At 39.7% G+C, this 16,717-nt stretch overlaps 1 protein-coding gene across 2 annotated transcripts; it reads right to left on the reverse strand.

Moving 5' to 3' along the window:
• Positions 1–3,485: 3,485 nt before the first annotated feature.
• Positions 3,486–11,812, reverse strand: LOC117711295 (olfactory receptor 2Y1B-like). 2 transcript variants are annotated; one of them, XM_034506856.2, is made up of 3 exons: positions 11,410–11,812; positions 5,834–5,977; positions 3,486–4,724 (listed from the first exon to the last, which is right to left on the reverse strand). In XM_034506856.2, exon 3 carries the CDS (start codon positions 4,458–4,460, stop codon positions 3,504–3,506), a length of 957 nt encoding a protein of 318 aa, XP_034362747.1. In that variant the 5' UTR covers positions 4,461–4,724; positions 5,834–5,977; positions 11,410–11,812; the 3' UTR covers positions 3,486–3,503. The 2 variants fall into 2 exon arrangements, with proteins under 2 accessions (XP_034362747.1, XP_076793047.1); XM_076936932.1 differs by having other exon boundaries at positions 11,531–11,811.
• Between the last annotated feature and the right edge of the window lie 4,905 nt (positions 11,813–16,717).

The following is a 16,717-nucleotide window of genomic DNA, read 5'->3' on the forward strand; positions in this document are numbered from 1 at the left end:
GCTATACTTAAAGAACAGAGTAGGGTCACTCCAAGTGTCAGGCCTTCTCTAGAGCTTCAGAGGTCGTAGTGTCTCAGAGTTACCTGTTAGCATGCCTCCCCCAAAAGGCACACCTGAAGGCATTTTCCTTCCAGGTCTCAGCTTGTCCTGCAGTACAGCTATTGAGGTCTTTTGCCCTTTCTGCATAGTGTGCATGTGTTGTGTCTGGTGTATAGTAGTGTATATGTGTGGTGTGTGTGTGTGCATGTGTGAATGTGTGTGTGCTGTATGTATATGCATATAGTGTATGTGTGTATGTAGTATGTGTATATGTGTTATGGTGTGTTTATGTAGTATGTGTGGTGTGTGGACATATGTGCACATGTGCATCTGTATATGTGTGTGTATTTCTCTTGCTATATAACACATTTATATAACAGGTTTGGGTAATTTCTTCAATTACCCAAATGCTACTTGTTTCATGAGATTAACAGGTTTCTTTCTTGCTGTTGATTGTTAAAAGTAAGTTGTTTATTTCTCATCCATTGGTATATTTCCCAAAGCTTTTCTTGGTCTTAATTTTTGTTTTGTGATTTGTTAGGTGATGCAATCAGTGTCATATGAACACTATGAACAATATGTAACATGATTTCGTTAAACATTTTGTTGAGGGTATCGAGATCAGTGGTTAAGAGCACTGCATCTCCTATAGAGGACCTGGTTTCCATTACCAGCATCAAAATGATAGTGTGTAACAGCCAATTCCAGGGAATCCGACACCCTCTTCTAGCCCTCATAGATGACAGGTACACATACAATGTACATACATACATGTCAGCAAAACATACATATGCACAAAATAAATAAATAAACCTAAAATTTTTGGTGAATAGTTTTATAGCTTCTCATATGATATTCCAAAGACTTCTATTCTCTTGAGAAAAAAATTTACAGTCATATGAAATCTGTAAACATCTGTATGTCTATTTGTTCTAGCATGCAATTTAACGTATTTCCTGTCTGATGTTTATCTATTGGTGTAAAGAGAGTGAAAATCCCCTATAACACTGCATTACTACATTGAGTTGGACTTGACATACCACAAATTGACCTGTAAACCCCACCCTCTTAAGGACCAGGCGACTTCCTGAAGTGTTGGAAGTTGTAGTTTTTGAAAAATAACAAAACCAAAAATTAACCTGTAAGTCCCACCTGTCCTAGGACTGGGTAACTTCTTAGAATGTTGGGAGTTACAGTTCTGGAAAAATAACAAAGCCTCATGGGAACGTGCAGTGACCTATGACTTTATTTATAAAAGGCCCTACAAGTGTTGTGGGCTACTCAGTTGGGGAATCCAGGGAGTGGCCCTGACCAAAGTCCATCTGTTGGTCGGTATTTAATATTTAATAAAGCATGCTCCAAATCTGGCTTTAAATGGTTGAATTGATTTTTCTCTGATTGATAGACTCTCATTTTCTATTTATTAACGTTTTATGTGTCTAGAAGCTCTGATACTGATTAAATGCATTTTGCATCATTATTTCCTTTTGCTGAACTGACCTTTTCATCATTACTTGTCACTGCAACAAGACTGATCCTTTTGGATTTCTGGAGACGTAGTCTTGCCATTTCTGTTTCCCTGTCTCATGCACTGCACATGCCATCAAGCCTGCTGTGCATACAGGTGCCACCATGCCTGCTGTGTATGCACTGCCACCATGCCTGCTGTGCATGCACTGCCACCAGGCCTGCTGTGTGTGCACTGCCACCAAGCCTGCTGCGCATGGAATGTCTTATTCTTCCCTTCATTTTGTACATTCTCGGAGAAACATATGTTTGAGTATCTTAAATATTTATTTTGTCTATTCAATAATAAACATCAAATAACTCATCAGTAACTACACATAAATAGGGCCTTTGCATGCTATTTGTAATTTACTTTTTTGTTATAGTTCTTTCTTCTCTCTGTCTCTCTCTCCTTGTCTCTCAGCTTGTTTTCACTTTTATTGATTCTTTTGACTCTCACACCATGGAGCACACCCCCACTCATCTCACCATCCTTCACATCCACTCTCTGTCTTTGCACCCCCCCACCAAGAAAACAAAACTACAAATGTAAAAAGAAAAAAAAGAAAAGTAAAAAAACTCAAAACATCTCTCCATGGAAGCTGTGGTATGTCACAGAGTGTCAGGCAGTAGACCCTGTTGTCCACACATCTTTCCTTGCAAATGTTCATTGCAATCAGTTATTGGTCTGTATGATGGTTTGTATATGCTTGGCCCAGGGAGTGACACCATTTGAAGGTGTGGCTTTGTTGAAATAGGTGTGTCACTGTGGGCATGGGCTTTAAGCCCCTCATCCTAGCTGCCTGGAAGTCAGTATTCTGCTAGCAGCCTTCAGATGAAGATGTAGAACTCTCAGCTCCTCTTCTATGTCTCCCTGGATGCTGCCATGTTTCTGCCTTGATGATAATGGACTGAACCTCTGAACTTGTAAGCCAGCCCCAATTAAATGTTGTCCTTATAAGGGTTGCCTTGTTCTTGGTATCTGTTCACAGCAGTAAAACCCTAAGAGAGTTTGGTTCAAGGCCTCTGGCTTCTGCTACTCTATCACTACTGGAACCTCCCTGGGACTCCTCTTACATATCCTGTTGTTGCCCTGTGTCACAGAGATCCTGCAGTTTTGGATCTGCAGGACCAACCCCTTCACGCACTCCAACAATTCTAAGACGGGGTGGATGTTGGGATAGGCCAGCTCAGCACTGGATCTGAGCCTGCGTGGAAGCTGAATTGATCAGCCCACTAGCTCCTCTACGCCAGTGCCACCAGGGTGGGGCCTCTGGCTTTGCCTAGGGAAGGATAGGGCCAGCTCTTCCACTTTCATTCCTTTGGGACCAGCTCTCCTGTGGCCACACCACCAAGGTCAACTCTGCTGTGCTGTTCAGGTGACGGGATCTTACCTGTTCTTAAGCAATTCACTACAGTTGTGAGTATTCATCACTCTTATAACTTTCTGCACTACTGACATTTTTGGTTTTTTGGTTACCATAAACTTTGCGGGAAGATCTTTTGATTAGGACAAACTGTTCTGATGTGAGAGTAACATGACATAAACACAAAGATAAAAAAGAAAGACAATGCACTAACAAAACAACACACACTTCGAACATTTCCTAATGTAGTTTACATATTTTTATATTATTTCCTAGTGTGATATTTCTTTTTAGTTATTTCCTATTTTAGTCTTCAAGAGAAGATGTGATTGGCTGACATACTATTTATAATTAGAGCACTCTGGATTTGCATAACTACTTTTAGCAGTGAGATTTATATCTTATAATGTTTTCTTTTTAAAAATGTCTTTTTTTTTTTCAGTTTGAAGAACACCACTTAAAATTTTTTTGTTGGAAGGTCCCTATGGAAATATATTCTTAGCAGTCCCCACCACCATCTAGGAAATTCTTCACTTCTAAGGGAAAGTGTTGGGCACAGAATTCTTGACCATGCAAGAGATATACAATATTTTATTCAACCATCTTTCTCTTATTCTTAGTCTCTTCTCTTCTTTTTACAAGCACCTTCCACAGAGCCCCCTTCACATCCTTGTTTCTTAGGGTATAAATCAGAGGGTTCAGCATAGGAGTAATTATAGTGTAAAAGAGGGCAGCAAACTTTCCTTCACTCCCAGAATACACATGGACAGGTTGGAGATACGTGTACATGGCTGAGCCATAAAAAAGGAAAACCACCATAAGGTGGGACCCACAAGTCCCCAGAGCCTTTCTGCGCCCAGCTCTTGACTTGATCTTCAGCACTACATGAGCAATGTGTGCATAGGTGCCTAGAATCAATGCCACAGGACAGACCAGAATTACAGCTCCAGCCACAAACAAGTTGGCCTCTGTTGTTCCTGTGTCCTTACAAGCCAGCTTCAGGAGAATGAGCATCTCACAGAAGAAGTGGTTCAGGTGATGGCCACAGAGAGGTATGGTCATGATGAGGCTTGTCTGAGTCAAAGAGTTCACAAGGCCTCCCAGCCAGGAGGAGATGGCCAATGCGTGGCAGAGAAGGGGGTGCATAATTCTTGTGTAGTGTAATGGATGACACACAGCGACATAGCGGTCGAAAGCCATCACCACAAGGAGCACACACTCAGTTCCACCCAGTAAGAGCGCTACGAAGAACTGGGTCATACACCCAGCATAGCTGATAGTCTGATCACCTTGGGACAGACTGATTAGAAGCTGGGGCACAGTGCTACTGGTGAAACAGAGGTCCAGGAAGGAGAGGTGGGCAAGGAAGAAGTACATGGGTGTTTGCAAATGAAGGTCCTGTTGAGTGAGAACAATAATGGTGATGTTGCCACAGAGGGTTAGAGAGTAGGAAATTGAAATGAAGACTAGGAGGATAAGTTCCAGTCTAGGCCAGTCCGAGAAGCCTACCAACAGGAAACCTTCTAGGCTGAGGTTGAAACTTCTCATTGCCTCCTCCTTTCACAGACTGTAGAAGACAATCCGATGCTTCTTATTGTAACAGACACTTAGATGCTCCAGAGCTGAACTAAGTTGGCTTCCCACTTTGCTTTACAGAGCAGTTAAAGCCAAAGGAAATCCTTGCATGTCTGCCTTCAGTCTGCTCTTTCTCCCCTTCACGTCTGTTGACTCTGCACAGGTTGCATAGGCTGGTGACACAGACAGCCCCTATTCTAAACCCATTGTCAGCTTGGATTCCAGGAGCACTAAGGCCTGCGGGCATGAAAGATTACCATCAAAATGTAAAACATTATCTTCAGTGGAGATGCTGTGCTTAAACCTACAAGGATCTTCCGGGAAGACCATTATTTACAGATTAGCAATTTATGGGCTCACATTGCAGGACCAGGGCCGAGTCAACAATGACCGGACTGGACTTTAACTAGGCTTGCTTAATTATGTGATCTCCTTGCCCCACCTCTTTTTCTATTTAAACCTCAGTCTCAAGATGAACATGTAGTCACTGGAACTCTTTGTCTGCTCCTCTCCACAGTATTCATTGACTCCATATCCTTTCTCTGCATCTCACTGTTCCTTGTCTTCAGCTGGCTTGTTGCTATTAGTGGCTGAGTCTAGCTGTTGGTACTGAAGGAGCTAGGGCCTTTGAAGTAAAAAAATCCATCATAATGCATAGAATATGAATTAAAATATATTCCATAATGCTCCATATATGCCCCAGAGTTGTAGGCTTCATATTATACTTTGCCACTCAGCTCAGCTGTACTCGTCAGGCCTGAGTTTTCTGTTCTCAATTCTATTCTTATAGAGAGCACAGACAGAGCAGCAGCTATGTGGTCTTTGCTAGAATCACTTTCCTTTTGCACCTTTGTTTTATGATTTAATTCAGGCTACCTAATGCTCTGGCTAATACATTTTCAATCCTGTAGGGATAAGGCATTGCCTACCTCACAATCTTGACTTGAGGACTGCAGAGCACCAATGTGGAATTAGCTGTTACATTCTTAAAACAAAACAAAACAAAACAAAACAAAACAAAACAAAACAAAACAAAAACAACAAAGACCCAGCATTGATACTATGTTTCTCCTTTTTGTTCCTTTGCTTAGTCTATTAGCAAAGTGTTTCAGTAGAGTACCAGGAAGGAGTAACCAGGATGAGTTCACAGGTTTACCCCTGACTGTGCTCATCTTCCTGAAACTCAGTGCAAAAGGATAGTATAACAGTTTTTGAGGTCCTGCTCAGACCAACTGTCATTTGTCACAAAAGATTGGGAGCCTGCAGCTCCATGGTGGGAAAACCGCAAACACATATATGTTCTGTATGATGAGTCTCCCCATCATGAATATGTTATGACTTCTCACCATCTCCCCTGGGATGAGATGCTCCCTTCTCTCCGGACCTGTCTTCCTTACACAGCTTCTTTCTCCAGTATTTGTTGCAATTCTTTTAAATGTGCCTCTGTGCACCTACATACTGTGACTCTTCAGCAGTAGAGATCGGAGTGGCTGTAAAGACAAAATTAAAAAGTAGCTCCTTGAGGAGAAGCTAGGTGATGAGAGAGACAAAGAGGGGGGAGACAGGGAGGCAGATGTTCATGTGTCTCCACCAGTCAAAGATAGTTGATATATCTAGGTTGGGTAGGGTAGTGGGTTACACCTCTAATTGAGCATTACCAAACTTATAAAGCCTTTGATTAACATTTTTAAAAAAATGTATAAGTGCAAAAAGGAAAAGGGGGCATGGGATAGGGGTTTTATAAAGGGGGATGGGGAAAGGGGATGGCATCTGAAGTGTAAATAAAATATCCAATAAAAAATGAAAAAAAAAAGATATTTTAAAAAAAGAAAAAAAGTGGCTCCTTACACGAGCTAAGATGGGACTATACATTAACATCACTTCCTTTCATGGCATAGCAACTCTAAATAAAATTTGTCAAGGAAAACATTTGACTATCCCTACAAAATCAATAGAACTTAATTTTTTTCTGAGAAGAAAGATTAGTACACAATCTATATATAAGAAAGATACTAAAAAGTTGCTTCTTTTAAAAAGCCATTTGTTGATTTGCTAAGATGAAACTAAACATTGTAAGGTTTTGTGGTATTTGGATACAGATCTTTTACCTAAGTTTCAATCTCAGCTTAGAAGGTTTGTGTTAGTGCTTTTATCCCAAGAGGCTTTGTTCTTTTCATTCTCTTGTGAATGAAACAGTGACATTAATTTTTTTCTGATAGTTGGTTGTCTTTGGAGGCACAGTTTGATTTTTATGTGTTTGTACACAGTAAGTTAAGTCAGTTCTTCTATTAATTTCATCAATTTTCTGCTGTTACTTTTGTGTCTTGAGTGTCTCCTGTTTATATTATCATGCCACTCATAAAAGTAAAGGTTGCCTTTTTATTTCTTTGTCCTGGGGAAACTGGATATGCACGTGTAGAGGGACAGAAAGAGACGTCATATCCCACATCAGACGTAACTATTAACTGAAAATGGGCAAGGATTTTCATGAGTACTTCAAAATGTAAATGGCACAGAGAAGAATTTTGATGTTGGTCTTGGTATTTCTTTTTTTTTTTTATGTATGACAGTGAACACAAAACCAGCAACAGTGAAACACACCATGGACTGTGGGAAATAATGATATCTCTAGGTAGGCTCTTCAGTTGTGACTAGTGGACAATCTGGCTCAAGCCGTTGATAATGTGAAAGGCTATGCTTGCTTATGTGTGTCAGCGCAGGGGACAGAGAATAAACATACAATTTCTATACAACACTTCTGTGAGTTAAACTGCTCTAAATTAACATCTACTTTGAGAATTGTAAGAAAAATTAACATTTAAACAGGAAAAAAGGAATGAGAAATGCTTTCTATGCTAAACAATAAAGATAGTTTACTTCTGAGTAGTTTGCCTTGTAAGAAACATCAACAGAAGTAGTTTGAAAAATAAAGTGAAGCAGACATACATGAAAGTAGAGAATAAGAAGAGTAAGTAAGAGTAAGTACAGGTGAAGCATATTTTATTTTTTATAGTTTTTTATTTTATTAAGATATAATTGCATCACTTACTCCCTCTCTTTCTTCCTTTCTTCTCTCTTGCTTGTCATCAACTCCTTCCTAAACTCATGGCTTCTTTGGAAGCCATTATTGTCATATATCCATATAAGTAAAAGCATATACATATAATCTACTGACTCTGGTGTTATCAGTGTGTACATGTTTCTAGGGCTGAACATTTGGTATTGTAACCAATCAGGAACCTTATCAATGGGGAAGACTAATTCTCCTTTTTTTTTTTTTTTTTTTTTTTTGCAGTTGTTAAGCTCTTTATTTAGGGGTGGAGCTGGTGAAACTTCCCCCATCTATGCTGCCATGTAAACATTTTTAGTCAGCTATGCTGTTGATATTTTATGGTCATAGCTGGAAAGCACAATCTAAATGCATGCTTCCTGGTCCTCTGGCTTTTATTCTACCGCCTCTCCCATGATATTTCCTTAACATTCGGTCAGGAATTGTGTTGTTGTAGGTGTATCATTTGGGAAAGGGCACCACATTGTCAAGTGCTCTCTGAATTTTTAAAGATAATCTAGGAATGCTGATAAGATGATAATGGATTCTGCTTCCTTGGAATCTAGTCTTTTTTTTTTAAAGATTATTTATTCATTTATTTATTTATCGACTTCGTATCAGTATGCTGTAGCTGTCTGCAGACATACTGAAAGAGAACATTGGATCCCATTATAGATGATTGTGAGCCACCGTGTGTTTGCTGGGAGTTGAACTCAGGACCTCTGGAAGAGCACTCTTAAGTGCTGAGCCATCTCTCCAGCCAGACTCTAGTCTTTTATTTGGAACGTGGTGTGCAAACTGGCAGCCCTAAGACTATACAAATAATGTTGTAACCTTTTCTCTCCCTGTTCTGTCAGATTGACTCTTTTCCTCCTACCTGAGGCACTGGCCCCTGCATGACTGCTGTTGTGTGTATATTGTTTGACAAATATATCCTGATTTCTATTCCTTAGGGTCTTTCTGAGAATTGGCTGCTTTGCAGGAACACAATATCCAAGTCCATCTGTGGTGTCATGATTCTCACTCGAGACTGCCTAGTGACTCCCTGCATTCAGCACAGTTCACCTTACTCTCTTTGCACTGTCCATGTGCCCAAGGATCCAATTGCTGGAGTTAGGAGACCTTTTCAATTTTTTATACATTTCCCCCCATTCACCCTTCTTTGTGCCTAGTAGCTAGGGTTTGTCCACATATGATAATCAAGACAATAAAATTACCCCTGAGAAACATTTCCATTCTCGAGTGGGAATTGTAACTTACTGATCACATGAGCATAAATTTGACCTCTAGTACACCTCACACATTATTTCTTTTGTTTCATCCCCTTATTAAACATAGATTCATTACTTATACAACATAGACTGTATTCAGTTTCCTCCCCCTCTCTCCTCCCAGTTCCTCCCCACCTCCTCTCCTCTCCTATCCAGTCCAGATCCACTTCCCTTCTGTCTCTCACTAGAAAATAACAGGCTTCTAAGAGTTAACAACAAAACACAACAAAATGGAATATAGTTAGATAAAACAAAAACCATCATATTGAAGTTGGACAAGACAAGACCACAGAAAAATAAGAGATTCCTCAAGAGAAGGTACAAGGATCAGAGACCCACTCATTCAAACATTTAGGAGTCCCATTAAAATACTGAATCCCATGATACATATTCAGAGGACCTGGTGCAGGCCTGTGTGAACCCTGTGATTGCTGATTTAGTCTCTGTGAGTTCATATGAGCTTTGTTTAGTTGTCAAACATTATTTCTAATTCTACAGTTTAACCAAGGTATATTTTGACTATGGTCTCGCTGGCTCAGGGCCTGGGTGGAAGTGAGCGTTCCTATGGGATCCCAGTGCATGTGCGTGAGAGATGGTGGAGAAGATGCATTAAAAAGCATATGGATGTACAAAGACCTCCTCCCAACTGATGAGTCCCCAAGCACTGAGGAAAATGGATGTTTCCCAGTGCCCTGTTCCTCAAGCAGAGGCCACTTCTTGAAAATATTCTGTCCTGTTTATTGGTGAAGGCAGAGGTGATACTCGGCAGACATAACTGATTCCAGATGATGCAATTGCTAATCCCAGGCATTCCTGGATGTTACAAGTCACTATCTCATAGCTTCACGTTTACTGAGTAGTCTGCACCGTCACAGAATACTGGCTATTATACAAATTCCTGGCTGTAGAACATTGACTTAACATCTAGAATCGAAGGAGAGTGAAACTGAGAAACCGTCTTTGAATGTCTTTCCTGAGAAACAGGTGCTTCTAGAGGAGCATCAGAACCTGAAAAAAGAACTTTTAAAGATAGCTGTGATCGTTTGCACCAGTATGAAAACATGTGTCCTGTGGAAAAAGCCAAGGAGTTGCCTTGCTCTTTTCCTACAGGCACAGCCCAGAACAACTGAGCACATTTACAGGAAGGCAAACGTGACTCACCAAAAGCACTTGAAAGAAGAATGAAGCTTTCCAAACGCAGCTTGCCTGCAAAGGAAGTGATACGCAGGCAACTTTAAAGCTTCCTGTTCTCTCGAAGGGTGTAGGATGCCTGTCTAGGATACTCTAAAATGTTTCTGCGTAGATGAAAGATTGTATTGGCAATTCGGTGTGTTCCAATAAGTACTCTCTTTACTTTCATACTCTTACTTATATTTTAAAATTGGTCTCTTGCCACTGGCCTGTTTGGCACACAGAATTTTGAGTTGTATTACAAAAGCCAGTGACTACCTATGTTCAGATTCCTATGTATTTTCAATATGTCTATGTATGATATTAAAGGGTAACAAACTTCTTGGTCAACAACCATGTTTAACTTATTTTCTTACAGGATGCAATTCTGCATCTTTCAGCCAAATCCATGAATTAAACTATATTGTTTGACTGTACTGGGACTAATATCCAGCTATGCACATTCATCTTCTCTCTGAGCAAATGTAGTCGCACAAATTTCTTCCTAACCTAACTAACTTCCTTGTTTGATCATATGGTCTTGGAGTGGAATATAGTCTTACTTTCTTTCATTATGCCTGTAGTTGTGGCTTTTTTATTGTGTTTGGGAGATTAATATCACTATTGTACTTATCTAGGGGTTAAAGCATCTTTCAACTGTACATATGTTACAGTTGTTTAGCTTGGTCTTCATGTGGGACTTTTAACAGTGGGAGCAGTGGGACTGTTTCTGACTCTGTTGCTGTCTTTTGGGACCCTTTCCTTGGATTGCCTTGTCTAGCCTCAATTGGAGAGGATACATCTAGTCTTATTGCAACCTGATATGCCAGCACTGTTTGATATCCATGGGAGGCCTCCCCCTTTCTGAAGAGAGAGGTAGGAGGAGTGGATGGGGAATGGGTTGAAGTACTTGGAGGAGAAGAAGGAGGAAAAATTGCAGTTGGGACACACACACACACACACACACACACACACATATATCCCGATCTGGACACTATTCCTTCTACACTATAGAGCACAGGGTTTCCTGTAGTATCCTAAGAGTCTTTAAGAAGATCTCCTGGAAGACGTGTCTATCAAATATCCACTAGCAACTCACTCATATTTCTACTATAAAAAACATATAGAGTATAGTCAACATAATTGACATTCAAAGACTGAAATAAAAAAAATTCTTGTTTTCATTGTGACTGCCTCAGTTGGAAGAAGTTTCCCCCATTAACTACTCCTCCAAGAAATTCTGATTTATTTCAACAACTCTGACAGAACCTCTACTCTTTGTCATTTGGGTTTGGTGTTTGGAATTTCCTTGGATATCAAAGCTTTGATATCATATTACTACCATAGACAAGAATTAATTGCACAGTGTAACCCCTCTTATTTTCTATATTTTAACTGTGTATCCTGAGTAGTTTGCCTAGTCAGTACTTACCTGGAGTTCAAAGCCTCCACCAATTCTGTGGACTACAAAGGAAGAGTGGTGTCCACCAGTGAGTGACTGGTGATAGCTACTGATGTCTCAAAGTCTGTTTTCTCTTTGATCTTGATCCTACCTTCAGTGGGAAGGACTCAGGTCAGAGCTTCTGTCTCGGAGAAATCCTGATGGTGAATGTTCTTCCCTCAGAAGCACAGAGTGCTGATGCTGTGTGCTTTCATCAGAGATGAAAGCAACAGTGACAGAGTGCCTTCAGCTGCTTTCTGATCCCCAAACTACACTGGCATAGTGTGACAGCGTATCTTGACTATGTATTCATACATATATTCTTTGGTGACAATGGTAGGGGGAAAGAATTGTCAAGTATATGTGGTCTTGGAGACTTCTGGGACCTATTGCATCAATTATAATTAATAGACTGTCCCTCTATGATCTGTCCTGAAATCCTTAGTTCTCTATTCCCTATGCTCTGCCTGACCAATCTGACTTACTCATTATTCTAAAACTACAACTTCTTACTTGCTCATGGGACTCTGTAGCCTGAGATACCTTCTACTACCTACTGTGACCCAATTCCTACCAGACCTTTACCAATCAGACCAAATGCCATGTCTCACTTGAGGCCTGCCATGTTCATGACAGCTCATATCTTCCCAGATTTGTTTAAAAATAGGAATATATCCAACTAATATTTATTTCCTTGCAGCTGAGTACAATAATTTCTGAAAATTGTATAATATATTACCATTTATTGTTTTATGTCTTATTTTAATTTCTAATAACCTTACAAATTCATACATTCACTTAAAATAATGTAGAAAAATAGTATTCTTTTCATATTAAGGTAAATAAAAAGTCAATATACAGTGTTTCCTATATTCACTTAAAGAACCATACTATTCTTTAAGTGAATAGCTTTGCAGTTACTAGTCTTGTGATCTGCCATACTTGAGCCTTAGTTTCCCCATCTGTAAGATGAAGGTACCATGATCTATCTTGTACCATTGTTTGTAGATGCCTGGTCATTCAGTGATATTATTAAGGTAATATTAATTTTTTTAGGCCCTCACTCTGACTGAAGGGAACACAAAAATATAATCTTTGATCCCAAGAAAGTTCATAATCAAAGGAAAAGAGAAACTCAGTCAGAAAGCAGGAAAAAATGTAGTAAGGCTTTCTTTTCTTGGTGAACCAGTGGGTCTACTAACAGGAGTACAGGTGAAGACTTATCTACAGAAGCAGGGATGACTCAAAATTAGCTGGGTAACAGAAAGTTGACGTCAATAAAGGTGAAAGCCACAACCCAAAATTCAGCTCACAGGCAACTTCATAGGTTCTAACATCTTCTCTCTACACATTGGCTGGTCAGAGTTCCCCTCAACAGCTGTTTACTCCTGAATAAGGTTTTCTTTTGGACTCATTTAGTTATATCTGGACCAGCCTGTAGTTGGTGCTGCCCACGTTCAGGACTGATGTTAATAGACACAACCAGAACTTCACAAATCTCTTAAGTGTTTCTCAATCCAATCAAGATTGACAACTATCAAAGAAGCTTTAAAATGCTATAAAATGTCGTTGGGTAGAATATGATTATGATTTTTACGTAATAAAACCCCTTGGCTTTAGAATGAATGTCAGCTGAAAACCATCCTATCAAATCTTTTCTCTCAAAGTAAATAGCAAGGATTGGCTATGAGACTATAAGTTTTCAACTCCATCAGAAATCCAGAATGACTGAGTTAACTGAAATTATGGGAAGCACAAAGCATAGCTTCTAAAACAGCCAATTTATAGAGACCGCTGAACACCTGGACAATCCTATACTACAGAACATTGGAGCATCCGATCTTTGGCCTTCTGGCCCAGGATCATCTGACAGACATAGTAATGCAGAATTATTAAGGGCTGATTATAAGGGCTGATTCTGTGGATTTCTGATGTTTTGAAAACCAACTATTTATGTAAGGCAATCTGGACTGTTGTCTGTTAACTCCTCTCAGCTATTTCTAAAGAAAATATAGAAAACACCCTAACAATAAACTCAAAGCCATGAATTTGCTATAGGCCTTTAACTCACAGGCTAACCATCTCAAATCTGTTAAAAAAGTTAAAGAAGGACTGGGTCTAAGCCTTGTATTCCTAAATGTGTTATACAGGTGCAATGCCTATGATAGTAACAATATTAATCTCACTTTTATATTAATAAGAAGCTAGTACCAATGAAAACCTTAAATTTGAAATCAAAGTAAATTTGTACTATTTAAGAAATTATAACTTCATCTTAATAACAATTATACATATTTCTATTAGTAGGTTATGGCTATGCAATAAATCCTAGCTAATCCTCCTTGTTCCAACAAAACCACTACTTTTCCCTAGAAAGAAGCCCAATATTAACCACCTCAGTCCCCAAGCCCAGGGAATAGGGGTACCGACTCTTCATTAACTTCTACAAGCTGATTATGGGTGTTGAGATGTTAGAAGAGGGGTTGGGGGAAGAGTAAATTGATAAGCCTCTGACACTGTGTCTTCACTGCATCCAGCTGGAATTCCAGGACATCAGAGGTTTGAGCAGGTCTTCTCAGCTTGCCTGATGAGTAGATACACCAAGGCTATGTATTCTGCAATATACAATTCTCAAAAAAAAATTTAATATCAAGATAATTGTTTGTTTGAACTCTAGTCTTCTGGTGGCCTGCCTCTGTCATGTCTAATCCATATAATTCTGGGAGTTTCTATGAGGGTGTGCTCCCACCATCCTCCCATTTTTGCCTCCCTGCTCTCAGATTTTCCAACATCAGGGAATCCAAACTTTCAGGCACCTAGGCCCTCCACTTCCACTGATGCCTAACCCCTTATGCCATTCCCCCACTCCAATTACTATGAGGGTGTGCTCCTACCATCCTCTCATTCCCACCTTCCTGCTCTTGCAATTCCCCAACACTAGGGAATCCAAACTTTCAGGTACCAAGGCTGTCCACTTCCACTGATGCCTGGCAAGGCCACCCTCAACTACCTATACAGGTGGAGCCACGAGTCCCTCCCTTTGTGTTCTCAGGCTGGAGATTTTAGAATGGCTACTCCAGATTGTTTCTTAGGACCATTTGCTTGAAAATTTGTTTTCCAGCCTTTTACTCTAAGGTAGAGTCTGTCTTTGCACTGAGGTGGGTTTCCTGTATGCAGCAAAATGCTGGTCCCATTTATGTATCCAGTCCATTAGCCTATGTCTTTTAATTGGGGAACTGAGTCCATTGATGTTAAGAGATATTAAGGAACAGTGATTGTTGTCTCCTGTTATTTTTGTTATTAGAGGTAAAGTTATCTTTGTGTGGCTATCTTCTTTTGGATTTGTTGGAAGAGGGTTACTTTCTTGCTCTTTTTAGGGTATAATTTCCCTCTTTGTATTGGAGCTTTCCTGCTATTATCCTTTGTAATGCTGGGTGTGTGGAAAGATATTGTGTAAATTTGGTTTTGTCAAGGAATATCTTGGTTTCTCCATCTATGGTAATTGAGAGTTTTGCTGGGTATAGTAGCCTGGATTGGTATTTGTGTTCTCTTAGGGTCTGTATGATTGGGGGGCAGAGCTGCCACCCAAGATCTTCTCAGTGCTCTGGCACAGACCAGAAGGAACCAGTGCTCAGTATTGTGCTAACGTTTTTTTTATCTTCTTTTCCTTGAAACTGCAGAATCTATAGTCATGTAATAGTCACTCAATCCTGGGCTGAGCATGATTGCACCAGCTCCTTTATTGAACACCACACATAAGGAATAATTCATGTATCAAATAATATATACATGTGAAATGTACAATTCAGAATAAAGTGACAATGTTCTTTTTAAAAGACTGCATTTAATTTTATTTAATGTGCACAGGTGTTTTATATCCATGTTTATCTGTATGCCATTTGTGGTGCCAGCAGAGGATAGAAGAGGGCATTAAAGCCACTAAAATGGAGTTACAGATAGTTGAGAGCTGCCATGTAGGTGTTGGCAGTCAAACCCAGGTTATCTGGAAGAGTAGCCAGTGCTCTTAACTGTTGAGCCATCTTTTCAGTCCCTGACTTATTTTGTTATTAAAAGTTTTTATCCCCCTTCCTTGGTCATTTTGGCTGGGGCAGACACCTAGCTGGTCTGTTCCCCTGAATATACCATATCCTGAACCTTCCTAGAGCAGCAGAGCAGTAGTGAAACCACTGCACTAGGAGAGCAGAGAAACCACTGCACTCAGAGCAGCAGGATTCAGGATCCCAGAAGCAGATGAGTCCCAGGAGCTCTTCCTCCCAGGATCTCAGGATCACAGGATAACAGAGACAACTGGACTCTGAGGACTTCTGACACAATCAAGATAATAGGAGAGAAAGGCTCCTGTCAGAGACAGTGAATGCAGGTAGCACTAGAGTCACCCAGATGGTGAAAGGCAAGTGCAGTAGAAACCAACGTTACCTGGCATCATCAGAACCCAGTTCTTGCACCATAGCAAGTCCTGGGCACCCCATCACACTGAAAAAGTAGGATTCAAAAATAAAATCACTTCTCACGATGATGATAGAGGACTTTAAGAGGGACATAAATAACTCCCTTAAAGAAATACAGGAAAACAGGTAGAAGCCCTTAAAGAGGAAACACAAAAATCCTTTAAAGAATTGCAAGAAAACACAACCAAACAGGTTGTTAAAGAATTAAACAAAACCATCTAAAAAATGAAGTAGAAACAATAAAGAAATTTCAAAGGGAGACTACCCTGGAGATAGAAAACCTAGGAAAGAGATCAGGAGTCATAGATGCAAGCATCACCAACAGAATACAAGAGATAGAAGAGAGAATCTCATGTGCAGAAGATACCATGGTAAACATTGACACAACTGTCAAAGAAAATGCAAAATACAGAAAGCTCCTAATCCAAAGCATCCAGGACACAATGAGAAGACCAAACCTAAGGGTAATAGGTATAGATGAGAGGAAGATTCCCAACTTAAAGGGCCAATAAATATCTTTAACAAAATTATATTTATATAATATATATTAGGAAAACTTTCCTAATGTAAAGAAAGACATGCCCATGAACATACAAGTAGCCAACAGAACTCCAAATAGACTAGACCAGAAAAGAAATTTCTCCCTTCACATAATAATTAAAACATTAAATGCACACAAAAAAGAAAAAGAAAAAAAAATACTAAAAGCAGTAAGGGAAAAAGGTCAGGTAACATATAAAGGCAGACCTATAAGAATTATACCAGACTTTTCACCAGAGACTATAAAAGCCAGAAGATCCTGGACTGATATCATACAGACCCTAAGAGAA

This window comes from Arvicanthis niloticus, chromosome 6 (assembly GCF_011762505.2).
Source record: "Arvicanthis niloticus isolate mArvNil1 chromosome 6, mArvNil1.pat.X, whole genome shotgun sequence".
Lineage (NCBI taxonomy): Eukaryota > Metazoa > Chordata > Mammalia > Rodentia > Muridae > Arvicanthis > Arvicanthis niloticus.

What these genes read in the sequence shown, in the direction of transcription:
- LOC117711295 (XM_034506856.2), bottom strand. Translation starts at nt 4,460, where the DNA reads ATGAGAAGTTTCAACCTCAGCCTAGAAGGTTTCCTGTTGGTAGGCTTC.